The 13,098-nt window shown below is 50.9% G+C and overlaps 1 protein-coding gene across 5 annotated transcripts in view; it reads left to right on the plus strand.

Moving 5' to 3' along the window:
* Positions 1 to 13,098, plus strand: part of LOC138248932 (cystathionine beta-synthase-like protein) — a 147,621-nt gene that overhangs the window by 90,280 nt on the left and 44,243 nt on the right. For all 5 annotated transcript variants that reach the window (XR_011194663.1, XR_011194664.1, XM_069202962.1 and 2 more), the window contains exons 6-7: positions 9,664 to 9,798; positions 9,892 to 9,961. Coding sequence is in view for 3 of the 5 variants with exons in the window: in XM_069202962.1 (XP_069059063.1) it covers positions 9,664 to 9,798; positions 9,892 to 9,961 (205 nt within the window). In the remaining 2 variants the exon portion in view is untranslated. The remainder of the gene's footprint in view (positions 1 to 9,663; positions 9,799 to 9,891; positions 9,962 to 13,098) is intronic.

Below are 13,098 nucleotides of genomic sequence, written 5' to 3' on the forward strand. Positions count from 1 at the left end.
CTGCCTCCGTACGGCTAACTAAGCACTTGAGGTTGGTGTGAAGCCGCTCTACCTTGCGGAGGCTGTTTACAACAATGTATGCTGTATTGCTATACCGCGTGTACCAGAATTCATCAAATTCCAGAAGGAATCCTTTGTTATTGAAGTTTTTAGATGAATAAGGACAGTATGAACTCTACATTTAATCATTGGTAAGATAATATTTTAATTGCAATATTGTTAGTGCATGCAGTTCCTTTAAAGAAACCAAGAAAACTATCATGCTGCGGTCAGCGGGCTCTGGGATATTGGGTCTCATCAGCATTATAATTAAGAGAAGGCTCATGGACTAAACAGAAGCTCAATATGTGGAGCTAAAATTACACTTTAAATTATGCCAAGCTTTGTTTACCAGACACTTAAGCCGATTAGAAGATAAAAAGATTAATTGGGTTATGTGTAGCGCTTACTACTCCCCTAGGCGGTGTTGGGGCTGTCCACATCAGAGCAGAGCAGATGCAACAAACAGTCAGAGGTATTATAGACATTTCAGGATGATAAACATATTTGGGTGCTGGACTTGCATGCAGCAAACACTAGTGAAGGCTTCAGCTGGAACAGAGGTGGGTCAGCAGCTGCCTCGCCAACGGTTTTTCATGGTCAGTGCAGCAACTGCATGGCAGTGACACCCCGAAACATGGCAGGAGTATAGGGCACAGCCTGTCTGGCGTACACAGAGGACCTGCCGTGAAAAGAACACTTTGAGGTTCGTCACAGGGTTCTAGTGGTTCTTTGTATTACATTCACTTTTTGAAGGCCTTCTCAGATTTGCATATTTACATACCTATGTTTTAACTATACTTACTTTTACAAACTTACTATACTGTGGAGACTTTGCACATCGTATATTATAAAGGATCTTTAACTTTGAGGAAGTGGCTCATGGTGTATCAAGCGGGTGCTTGTGGTCTGGTTCACGGTGTGTGAAGCGCGGCTGCTTGTGGTCTGGTTCACGGTGTGTGAAGCGCGGGTGCTTGTGTTCTGGTTCATGGTGTGTGAAGCGGGTGCTTGTGTTCTGGTTCATGGTGTGTGAAGCGGGTGCTTGTGGTCTGGTTTATGGTGTGTGAAGCGGGTGCTTGTCGTCTGGTTCAGTGTGTGAAGCGGGTGCTTGTGGTCTGGTTCACGGTGTGTGAAGCGCGGGTGCTTGTGGTCTGGTTCATGGTGTGTGAAGCGGGTGCTTGTGGTCTGGTTCATGGTGTGTGAAGGGGTGCTTGTGGTCTGGTTCACGGTGTGTGAAGCGGGTGCTTGTGGCCTGGTTCATGGTCATGGTTTGTGAAGCGGCTGATTGTGGTCTGGTTCATGGTCATGGTGTGTGAAGCGGCTGCTTGTGGTCTGGTTCACGGTGTGTGAAGAGGGTGCTTGTGGTCTGGTTCACGGTGTGTGAAGCGGCTGCTTGTGGTCTACTTCATGGTGTGTGAAGCGGCTGCTTGTGGTCTGGTTCACGGTGTGTGAAGCGGGTGCTTGTGGCCTGGTTCATGGTGTGTGAAGCGGCTGCTTGTGGTCTGGTTCACGGTGTGTGAAGCGGGTGCTTGTGGCCTGGTTCATGGTGTGTGAAGCGGGTGCTTGTGGCCTGGTTCACGGTGTGTGAAGCGGCTGCTTGTGGTCTGGTTCATGGTGTGTGAAGCGGCTGCTTGTGGTCTGGTTCACGGTGTGTGAAGCGGCTGCTTGTGGCCTGGTTCATGGTGTGTGAAGCGGGTGCTTGTGGTCTGGTTCACGGTGTGTGAAGCGGGTGCTTGTGGTCTGGTTCACGGTGTGTGAAGCGGGTGCTTGTGGTCGGGTTCACGGTGTGTGAAGCTGGTGCTTGTGGTCTGGTTCATGGTGTGTGAAGCGGGTGCTTGTGGTCGGGTTCATGGTGTGTGAAGCGGGTGCTTGTGGTCTGGTTCACGGTGTGTGAAGCGGCTGATTGTGGTCTGGTTCATGGTCATGGTGTGTGAAGCGGCTGCTTGTGGTCTGGTTCACGGTGTGTGAAGAGGGTGCTTGTGGTCTGGTTCACAGTGTGTGAAGCGGCTGCTTGTGGTCTGGTTCATGGTGTGTGAAGCGGCTGCTTGTGGTCTGGTTCACGGTGTGTGAAGCGGGTGCTTGTGGCCTGGTTCACGGTGTGTGAAGCGAGTGCTTGTGGTCTGGTTCACGGTGTGTGAAGCGGGTGCTTGTGGTCTGGTTCATGGTGTGTGAAGCGGGTGCTTGTGGTCGGGTTCACGGTGTGTGAAGCGGGTGCTTGTGGTCTGGTTCATGGTGTGTGAAGCGGGTGCTTGTGGTCTGGTTCATGGTGTGTGAAGCGGGTGCTTGTGGTTGGGTTCATGGTGTGTGAAGCGGGTGCTTGTGCTTGGGTTCATGGTGTGTGAAGCGGGTGCTTGTGCTTGGGTTCATGGTGTGTGAAGCGGGTGCTTGTGGTCTGGTTCACGGTGTGTGAAGCGGGTGCTTGTGGTCTGGTTCACGGTGTGTGAAGTGGGTGCTTGTGGTCTGGTTCATGGTGTGAAGTGGGTGCTTGTGGTCTGGTTCACGGTGTGTGAAATGGGTGCTTGTGGTCTGGTTCACAGTGTGTGAAATGGGTGCTTGTGGTCTGGTTCACAGTGTGTGAAGTGGGTTCTTGTGGTTTGGTTCACGGTGTATGAAGCAGGTGCTTGAGGTCTGGTTCAAGGTGTGTGAAGCGGGTGCTTGTGTTCTGGTTCATGGTGTGTGAAGCGGGTGCTTGTGGTCTGGTTTATGGTGTGTGAAGCGGGTGCTTGTGGTCTGGTTCACGGTGTGTGAAGCGGGTGCTTGTGGTCTGGTTCACGGTGTGTGAAGCGGGTGCTTGTGGTCTGGTTCACGGTGTGTGAAGCGGGTGCTTGTGGTCTGGTTCACGGTGTGTGAAGCGGGTGCTTGTGGTCTGGTTCACGGTGTGTGAAGCGGGTGCTTGTGGTCTGGTTCACGGTGTGTGAAGCGGGTGCTGTGGTCTGGTTCACGGTGTGTGAAGCGGGTGCTTGTGTTCTGGTTCATGGTGTGTGAAGCGGGTGCTGTGGTCTGGTTCACGGTGTGTGAAGCACAGGTGCTTGTGGTCTGGTTCAGTGTGTGAAGCGGGTGCTTGTGGTCTGGTTTATGGTGTGTGAAGCGGCTGCTTGTGGTCTGGTTCACGGTGTGTGAAGCGCGGGTGCTTGTGGTCTGGTTCAGTGTGTGAAGCGGGTGCTTGTGGTCTGGTTCATGGTGTGTGAAGCGGGTGCTTGTGTTCTGGTTCATGGTGTGTGAAGCGGGTGCTTGTGTTCTGGTTCATGGTGTGTGAAGCGGGTGCTTGTGTTCTGGTTCATGGTGTGTGAAGCGGGTGCTGTGGTCTGGTTCAGTGTGTGAAGCGGGTGCTTGTGGTCTGGTTTATGGTGTGTGAAGCGGGTGCTTGTGGTCTGGTTTATGGTGTGTGAAGCGGGTGCTTGTTTTCTGGTTCACGGTGTGTGAAGCGGTGCTTGTGGTCTGGTTTATGGTGTGTGAAGCGGGTGCTTGTGGTGTGGTTCATGGTGTGTGATGCGGCTGCTTGTGGTCTGGTTCAGTGTGTGAAGCGGGTGCTTGTGTTCTGGTTCATGGTGTGTGAAGGGGTGCTTGTGGTGTGGTTCATGGTCTGTGAAGTGGGTGCTTGTGGTCTGGTTCATGGTCATGGTGTGTGAAGCGGTTGATTGTGGTCTGGTTCATGGTCATGGTGTGTGAAGTGGGTGCTTGTGGTCTGGTTCATGGTGTGAAGTGGGTGCTTGTGGTCTGGTTCACGGTGTGTGAAATGGGTGCTTGTGGTCTGGTTCACAGTGTGTGAAGTGGGTTCTTGTGGTTTGGTTCACGGTGTATGAAGCAGGTGCTTGAGGTCTGGTTCAAGGTGTGTGAAGCGGGTGCTTGTGTTCTGGTTCAAGGTGTGTGAAGCGGGTGCTTGTGTTCTGGTTCATGGTGTGTGAAGCGGGTGCTTGTGGTCTGGTTTATGGTGTGTGAAGCGGGTGCTTGTGGTCTGGTTTATGGTGTGTGAAGCGGGTGCTTGTGGTCTGGTTCACGGTGTGTGAAGCGGGTGCTGTGGTCTGGTTCACGGTGTGTGAAGCGGGTGCTTGTGTTCTGGTTCATGGTGTGTGAAGCGGGTGCTGTGGTCTGGTTCACGGTGTGTGAAGCACGGGTGCTTGTGGTCTGGTTCAGTGTGTGAAGCGGGTGCTTGTGGTCTGGTTTATGGTGTGTGAAGCGGCTGCTTGTGGTCTGGTTCACGGTGTGTGAAGCGCGGGTGCTTGTGGTCTGGTTCAGTGTGTGAAGCGGGTGCTTGTGTTCTGGTTCATGGTGTGTGAAGCGGGTGCTTGTCGACTGGTTCAGTGTGTGAAGCGGGTGCTTGTCGTCTGGTTCAGTGTGTGAAGCGGGTGCTTGTCGTCTGGTTCAGTGTGTGAAGCGGGTGCTTGTCGTCTGGTTCAGTGTGTGAAGCGGGTGCTTGTGTTCTGGTTCATGGTGTGTGAAGCGGGTGCTGTGGTCTGGTTCAGTGTGTGAAGCGGGTGCTTGTGTTCTGGTTCATGGTGTGTGAAGCGGGTGCTTGTGGTCTGGTTTATGGTGTGTGAAGCGGGTGCTTGTGGTCTGGTTTATGGTGTGTGAAGCGGGTGCTTGTTTTCTGGTTCACGGTGTGTGAAGCGGGTGCTTGTTATCTGGTTCACGGTGTGTGAAGCGGGTGCTTGTGGTCTGGTTTATGGTGTGTGAAGCGGGTGCTTGTGGTGTGGTTCATGGTGTGTGAAGCGGCTGCTTGTGGTCTGGTTCAGTGTGTGAAGCGGGTGCTTGTGTTCTGGTTCATGGTGTGTGAAGGGGTGCTTGTGGTGTGGTTCATGGTGTGTGAAGCGGCTGCTTGTGGTCTGGTTCATGGTCATGGTGTGTGAAGCGGTTGATTGTGGTCTGGTTCATGGTCATGGTGTGTGAAGCGGGTGCTGTGGTCTGGTACATGGTGTGTGAAGCGGCTGCTTGTGGTCTGGTTCACGGTGTGTGAAGAGGGTGCTTGTGGTCTGGTTCACGGTGTGTGAAGCGGCTGCTTGTGGTCTGGTTCATGGTGTGTGAAGCGGCTGCTTGTGGTCTGGTTCACGGTGTGTGAAGCGGGTGCTTGTGGCCTGGTTCATGGTGTGTGAAGCGGGTGCTTGTGGTCTGGTTCATGGTGTGTGAAGCGGGTGCTTGTGGTCGGGTTCATGGTGTGTGAGACGGGTGCTTGTGGTCTGGTTCACGGTGTGTGAAGCGGGTGCTTGTGGCCTGGTTCATGGTGTGTGAAGCGGGTGTTTGTGGTCTGGTTCACGGTGTGTGAAGCGGGTGCTTGTGGTCTGGTTCATGGTGGGTGAGACGGGTGCTTGTGGTCTGGTTCACGGTGTGTGAAGCAGGTGCTTGTCGTCTGGTTCATGGTCATGTTATGTGAAGCAGGTTCTTGTGGTTTGGTTCATGGTGTGTGAAGAGGGTGCCTGTGGTCTGGTTCACGGTGTGTGAAGCGGGTGCTTGTGGTCTGGTTTATGGTGTGTGAAGCGGCTGCTTGTGGTCTGGTTCAGGGTGTGTGAAGCGCAGGTGCTTGTGGTCTGGTTCAGTGTGTGAAGCGGGTGCTTGTGGTCTGGTTTATGGTGTGTGAAGCGGGTGCTTGTGTTCTGGTTCATGGTGTGTGAAGCGGGTGCTTGTCGTCTGGTTCAGTGTGTGAAGCGGGTGCTTGTGTTCTGGTTCATGGTGTGTGAAGCGGGTGCTGTGGTCTGGTTCAGTGTGTGAAGCGGGTGCTTGTGTTCTGGTTCATGGTGTGTGAAGCGGGTGCTTGTTTTCTGGTTCACGGTGTGTGAAGCGGGTGCTTGTGGTCTGATTTATGGTGTGTGAAGCGGGTGCTTGTGGTGTGGTTCATGGTGTGTGAAGCGGCTGCTTGTGGTCTGGTTCAGTGTGTGAAGCGGGTGCTTGTGTTCTGGTTCATGGTGTGTGAAGGGGTGCTTGTGGTGTGGTTCATGGTCTGTGAAGTGGGTGCTTGTGGTCTGGTTCATGGTCATGGTGTGTGAAGCGGTTGATTGTGGTCTGGTTCATGGTCATGGTGTGTGAAGCGGGTGCTGTGGTCTGGTACATGGTGTGTGAAGCGGCTGCTTGTGGTCTGGTTCATGGTGTGTGAAGCGGCTGCTTGTGGCCTGGTTCATGGTGTGTGAAGCGGGTGCTTGTGGCCTGGTTCATGGTGTGTGAAGCGAGTGCTTGTGGTCTGGTTCATGGTGTGTGAAGCGGGTGCTTGTGGTCGGGTTCATGGTGTGTGAGACGGGTGCTTGTGGTCTGGTTCACGGTGTGTGAAGCGGGTGCTTGTGGCCTGGGTCATGGTGTGTGAAGCGGGTGCTTGTGGTCTGGTTCACGGTGTGTGAAGCGGGTGCTTGTGGTCTGGTTCATGGTGGGTGAGACGGGTGCTTGTGGTCTGGTTCACGGTGTGTGAAGCAGGTGCTTGTCGTCTGGTTCATGGTCATGTTATGTGAAGCAGGTTCTTGTGGTTTGGTTCATGGTGTGTGAAGAGGGTGCCTGTGGTCTGGTTCACGGTGTGTGAAGTGGGTGCTTGGGGTCTGGTTCACGGTGTGTGAAGCGGGTGCCTGTGGTCTGGTTCACGGTGTGTGAAGCGGGTGCCTGTGGTCTGGTTCATGGTGTGTGAAGCGGGTGCTTGAGGTCGGGTTCATGGTGTGTGAAGCGGGTGCTTGTGGTTGGGTTCATGGTGTGTGAAGCGGGTGCTTGTGCTTGGGTTCATGGTGTGTGAAGCGGGTGCTTGTGGTCTGGTTCACGGTGTGTGAAGCTGGTGCTTGTGGTCTGGTTCATGGTGTGAAGTGGGTGCTTGTGGTCTGGTTCACGGTGTGTGAAGTGGGTTCTTGTGGTCTGGTTCACGGTGTGTGAAGTGGGTGCTTGTGGTCTGGTTCATGGTGTGAAATGGGTGCTTGTGGTCTGGTTCACAGTGTGTGAAGTGGGTTCTTGTGGTTTGGTTCACGGTGTATGAAGCAGGTGCTTGAGGTCTGGTTCAAGGTGTATGAAGCAGGTGCTTGAGGTCTGGTTCAAGGTGTGTGAACCGGCTGCTTGTGGTCTGGTTTATGGTGTGTGAAGCGGGTGCTTGTGGTCTGGTTTATGGTGTGTGAAGCGGGTGCTTGTGGTCTGGTTCACGGTGTGTGAAGCGGGTGCTGTGGTCTGGTTCACGGTGTGTGAAGCGGGTGCTTGTGTTCTGGTTCATGGTGTGTGAAGCGGGTGCTGTGGTCTGGTTCACGGTGTGTGAAGCACGGGTGCTTGTGGTCTGGTTCAGTGTGTGAAGCGGGTGCTTGTGGTCGGGTTCATGGTGTGTGAGACGGGTGCTTGTGGCCTGGTTCATGGTGTGTGAAGCGGGTGCTTGTGGTCTGGTTCACGGTGTGTGAAGCGGGTGCTTGTGGTCTGGTTCATGGTGTGTGAGACAGGTGCTTGTGGTCTGGTTCACGGTGTGTGAAGCAGGTGCTTGTCGTCTGGTTCATGGTCATGTTATGTGAAGCAGGTTCTTGTGGTTTGGTTCATGGTGTGTGAAGAGGGTGCCTGTGTTCTGGTTTATGGTGTGTGAAGCGGGTGCTTGTGTTCTGGTTTATGGTGTGTGAAGCGGGTGCTTGTGTTCTGGTTTATGGTGTGTGAAGCGGGTGCTTGTGGTCTGGTTTATGGTGTGTGAAGCGGGTGCTTGTCGTCTGGTTCAGTGTGTGAAGCGGGTGCTTGTGGTCTGGTTTATGGTGTGTGAAGCGGGTGCTTGTAGTCTGGTTTATGGTGTGTGAAGCGGGTGCTTGTGTTATGGTTCATGGTGTGTGAAGCGGGTGCTGTGGTCTGGTTCACGGTGTGTGAAGCGCGGGTGCTTGTGGTCTGGTTCAGTGTGTGAAGCGGGTGCTTGTGGTCTGGTTTATGGTGTGTGAAGCGGGTGCTTGTGGTCTGGTTTATGGTGTGTGAAGCGGGTGCTTGTGTTCTGGTTCATGGTGTGTGAAGAGGGTGCTTGTCGTCTGGTTCAGTGTGTGAAGCGGGTGCTTGTGTTCTGGTTCATGGTGTGTGAAGCGGGTGCTGTGGTCTGGTTCAGTGTGTGAAGCGGGTGCTTGTGTTCTGGTTCATGGTGTGTGAAGCGGGTGCTTGTGGTCTGGTTTATGGTGTGTGAAGCGGGTGCTTGTGTTCTGGTTTATGGTGTGTGAAGCGGCTGCTTGTGGTCTGGTTCACGGTGTGTGAAGCGGGTGCTTGTGGTCTGGTTCACGGTGTGTGAAGCGGGTGCCTGTGGTCTGGTTCACGGTGTGTGAAGCGGGTGCCTGTGGTCTGGTTCACGGTGTGTGAAGCGGGTGCTGTGGTCTGGTTCACGGTGTGTGAAGCGGGTGCTTGTGGTCTGGTTCACGGTGTGTGAAGCGGGTGCTTGTGGTCTGGTTCACGGTGTGTGAAGCGGGTGCTTGTGGTCTGGTTCATGGTGTGTGAAGCGGGTGCTTGTGGTCTGGTTCAGTGTGTGAAGCGGGTGCTTGTGGTCTGGTTTATGGTGTGTGAAGCGGGTGCTTGTGGTGTGGTTCATGGTCTGTGAAGCGGGTGCTTGTGTTCTGGTTCACGGTGTGTGAAGCGGGTGCTGTGGTCTGGTTCACGGTGTGTGAAGCGCGGGTGCTTGTGGTCTGGTTCATGGTGTGTGAAGCGGGTGCTTGTGGTCTGGTTTATGGTGTGTGAAGCGGGTGCTTGTGGTCTGGTTCAGTGTGTGAAGCGGGTGCTTGTGGTCTGGTTTATGGTGTGTGAAGCGGGTGCTTGTGGTGTGGTTCATGGTCTGTGAAGCAGGAGCTTGTGGTCTGGTTCATGGTCATGGTGTGTGAAGTGGCTGATTGTGGTCTGGTTCATGGTCATGGTGTGTGAAGTGGCTGATTGTGGTCTGGTTCATGGTCCTGGTGTGTGAAGCGGGTGCTGTGGTCTGGTACATGGTGTGTGAAGCGGCTGCTTGTGTTCTGGTTCACGGTGTGTGAAGCGGGTGCTGTGGTCTGGTTCACGGTGTGTGAAGCGCGGGTGCTTGTGGTCTGGTTCATGGTGTGTGAAGCGGGTGCTTGTGGTCTGGTTTATGGTGTGTGAAGCGGGTGCTTGTGGTCTGGTTCAGTGTGTGAAGCGGGTGCTTGTGGTCTGGTTTATGGTGTGTGAAGCGGGTGCTTGTGGTGTGGTTCATGGTCTGTGAAGCGGGTCCCTCCCAGCCTGCAACGCTTCCCGTACTTGTTCCGTGTATCCATGAGTATGTTTTCAAGTCAGTCGAAATTATCTGTGGAGTCCAGTACATATTGTGCAGTCTGCCTGGGAGTCGTAAAGATTGAAATGTTTCTATTAATTTTAGGTGAATCTTTTCATGCATTTTCTACAGTTCCCTGATAAAACTTTCTTCTTTTCTATAATTTTATAGGCTTTAAAATATCCCTTTCTCATAAATAATGTTTTCGCTTGAAAAAACACCGGATTCTGGTGTTCTTGCGCTAATAACATGTCATGTAGCTATTGATTTCCCTGCAAACTGCTATTGGCCATAGATAATACTAGAAGGAGTGGGCAAGAATACTGGCTTTAAATATTTGGGATGTGTTTGTGATACCTTGGTAAGAGGTACCTTGGTCTAAGGTGGGACATCTAGAGAGAAACCTTGATGTGCCGGGCATGCCATAAAAGCACTTTCTTCTCTCCCCGGTGCAGGTGGATGTGCTTAGAGCTCTTGGGGCTGAGATTGTTCGGACCCCCACCAGTGCCAGGTATGACTCCCCGGAGTCCCATGTGGGTGTGGCCTGGAGGCTTAAGAATGAGATCCCCAATTCCCATATATTGGACCAGGTACGTGAGGTGTTGCACCATCTCCACACTCTTCTGGCCTTGACATGATCTCGCGTTTGTCTGAACGCTTCTCGTCTGTACTCTCTCCTACAGTACCGCAATGCCAGCAACCCGCTGGCTCACTACGACTCTACAGCGGAGGAGATCCTGCAGCAGTGCGACGGTACGTCCGGAGATGGGTTGAATGTTGTTCTCTGGTCCGTGGGGCAGCTTGTACCATGGCTTATGGTTTTTGTCTGTAGCGAGTTCTTGCTTGAATTGGCTTTTTCTCATGAAATCTAACCCTCCGCTAGTGCAATGCGCTCATTTGGAGGGCGCTGTCCTTGCATTTGCGCATGTTTGATTGAAGAATGGCAGGGTCTGGAGTTGCCCATGGTGTGTGTGTTTAGCTGAGCTCTGCTGCAGCATTGCTCTGCACAGAATTGAGGGAGAAAACTCATCTCAGGCTAACAAAACCTGTGCTCGCTGTCCTGAGAAATAATCCATGAGGACAGGTGAAGTAAGAGGTAATAAAATATTGTAAGACGAGAAAATTGACAGAAGAATTGGTGTTCTATCTGCATCCCTTTGGTTTGTGCTGGTGCCCTCTTGCCAGTGGCGTTCAGCCTCCCAGGATACTGATTACCGCTTATGATGGTAAATACATTCTTAGGGTATGTGGAACTAAGAATGGTACATCTGTTTACCTACATATGATTTTCTAGTAGTCTATATTTGGAAGTTTATGTATTTGTAAGTCTCTATTTCTGGCTTGATGTTCTGGCGTACAAGCACTCCATTCCTCAGGACAAGGTAAGGGGGTTTTGGACTTGATGGGCTGAGGATTCTTCTGTGCGCTGCCTGAGCGCCGAAGCATTTAAGCGCTGAAGTCGCAGTGGCAGGGCGGGCCTTGCAGAAGGCGAGCCGCTTGCTTATTTTAATAGGAGGTTTCTGTCCACGGTAGAGGCTTCATGTGGAGGTCAACAGATATGACCCAGAGTATTGGATATTAAGGGTACCTCGCCTCCGAAGGATAGGGGACACCTGGGTGCCATTGGGGCTCTGACTAGATGCTGAGCATGCTCAGAGCTTCTCTTTGCAAGGAATCTCAGAACAAAGGGCCAGATCTACCATCACGGCCCATTGCGATTTGGTAATAGCGATTTCTTAAAAATCGCAAATGCTTTTACCGATTCGCAAATTGCGATACCGGCCCCATTCGCAGCAATGGGCCTGTTGGCCCATAGCAGCAAATTTTTTGCATTTCCAAAATTGCGATTTCTGAACCAGAAATCGCAATTTTGGAAATGCAAAAGGCCAGGGTGCTGGGGGCCTAAGGCCCCCTCTCCTGCACCCCATTTTTTTTTTTTTTTTTTTTTTAACATGTAAGGTACACACATGGCAAAAGGGCATGTGTGCTTTACATGTTCAATTTAAAAATGCAGTTTTACTGCATTTTTAATTTTTGCACCAGGTTACCACCTGGTTGCAGATCATGGTATTTTGTATGTGCAAAATACCATTCTGCGAAAAATCGCAATTTGCGATTTTTTGCAGCATTGCCTTGCGACCTGGATTTTGCGAATCGCAAATTGAGATTCGCAAAATCCAGGTCGCAACGCTAAAAATCAAAATTTTTGCGATTTCTACTTTGTGGTCTGCGAATGCCTTTCAGGCATTGCAGACCACTATTTTGCACTCGTAAACAGCCGATTTTACCGTTTGCGAGTGCAAAATATTTACATACATGTGGCCCAAAGTCTCAGATACCACTCTTGATTTGAAGGCTCTCTTCCTCTCTGTAAGAGATTCAAGGTGCAGTTCACAGCAGGAAAGTCATTATTTACCCTCACTTATCTGCAGTTGCGAAGGGGCTGGACTCAGAGTAAAGAAGTAAACTAGGCTCAAGGGCAGTGCCACATCTGTTCACCTCCACTGAGCACCTCCCATTGAAGGTTCCTAAAGCAATCACACTGGCTGTGATTCTTCAGTTTCTGATGCCAACTTGGTTACACCTGCCCTGAACCTATAGTTCCGGTGCCAGTATGGCCGCCTTGGCCTATGTTCTGCACTAATGGATGTCAAGATGGCGTTATTGGCCTAAGTTCTCCAGTCCCGGGTATCAGGGTAATTGCCATGGCTCAAATCCTCCAGTCTGTAATGCCACGCGTCACTATACCCTGTTTCAGAGTATAACTGATGTCAGCACAGTTGAATGCTGAGCTAGGTTCTGCAGTCCCTGGTGCCTGCTTGAACGTTAAAAAGTAACCCTCTCTTCACTGAACAGTTAAACGTTTTATTCTACACCTGTCTTCACTTTGCACTGGGTCGGTGTGTTCTGTGTATGTTGAAAGTTCTTTTAGGCTAATCTCAGTCCCCAGTTTCCCAAAAATATGGCTGCTGTAGCTCCTTTGGAAAGATGGTATTTATTTCTAACCATCCCTTGAAAGCGTGTTAGCCTTACCATCATCATCCTCTGAGGAGGCGCGCCTACTTTGTTGTATAATCCTGGAAACTATTTTCAAGCCAGGCCTATTGTTCATTGACAGCAAATAGTGATTCTCCAAATTAAATGCCAAGAGAATCTGAATTTCACTAAAGACATGGATGCTAACATTATGTATTGTTCCTTTAATGCCACTCCACACAGCACTTGATAAGAGTTAACATTACATCAGAACAGAACCATCAGTGCCTATAACTAGTCGTGAAGTCAACAATCCGCCTCTTTTAAATGCTAAAGATGCTGTATCCGTTAAAGATCAATGGAGATAAGCATCCGCTTGAAATGCACAACATCAGAGAAACAAATCTTCTAATAATAGACCAACTATTGGGTATTCTCCGCAAGAAAGAAAACAATATTACAATTCTAAATAATGCAAGGTCAAAGGCAAGAAATTAGAAATTCAGTTGATTAATCAAATTAATGTAGTCAAACAGATGAAATGCAACCTATAGCAATAAAATACTCTCATTTGGTTTACATTCATAATTTGTTTTTAATTTTTATTTTGTGTATATGTCAAAAAGGGTTGGGAGGATGAGATAATGGTAGCCTCTATGTCTTTAATGAAATTCAGAATCTCTTGGCATTTCATTTGGAGAATCGCTGTTTCAGTACAAGACCGGAGGCTACCATTATGCATGTTGTTAGCTCCTCAGCACCCATCAGCCATGTGCTCAGTTGGATTATAATAATGTTATGGAAAGGTAGAGGAATTAGACCAATCAGCTGCTCTCAAAATGTCCTCCAGTCTTCTGACTTTGAAAAAGACCTGGCTTGCCACAGCACCCCTCATAGAATGAGCTTAAAATTTC

The sequence above is a fragment of the Pleurodeles waltl genome, chromosome 8, assembly GCF_031143425.1.
Source record: "Pleurodeles waltl isolate 20211129_DDA chromosome 8, aPleWal1.hap1.20221129, whole genome shotgun sequence".
NCBI lineage: Eukaryota > Metazoa > Chordata > Amphibia > Caudata > Salamandridae > Pleurodeles > Pleurodeles waltl.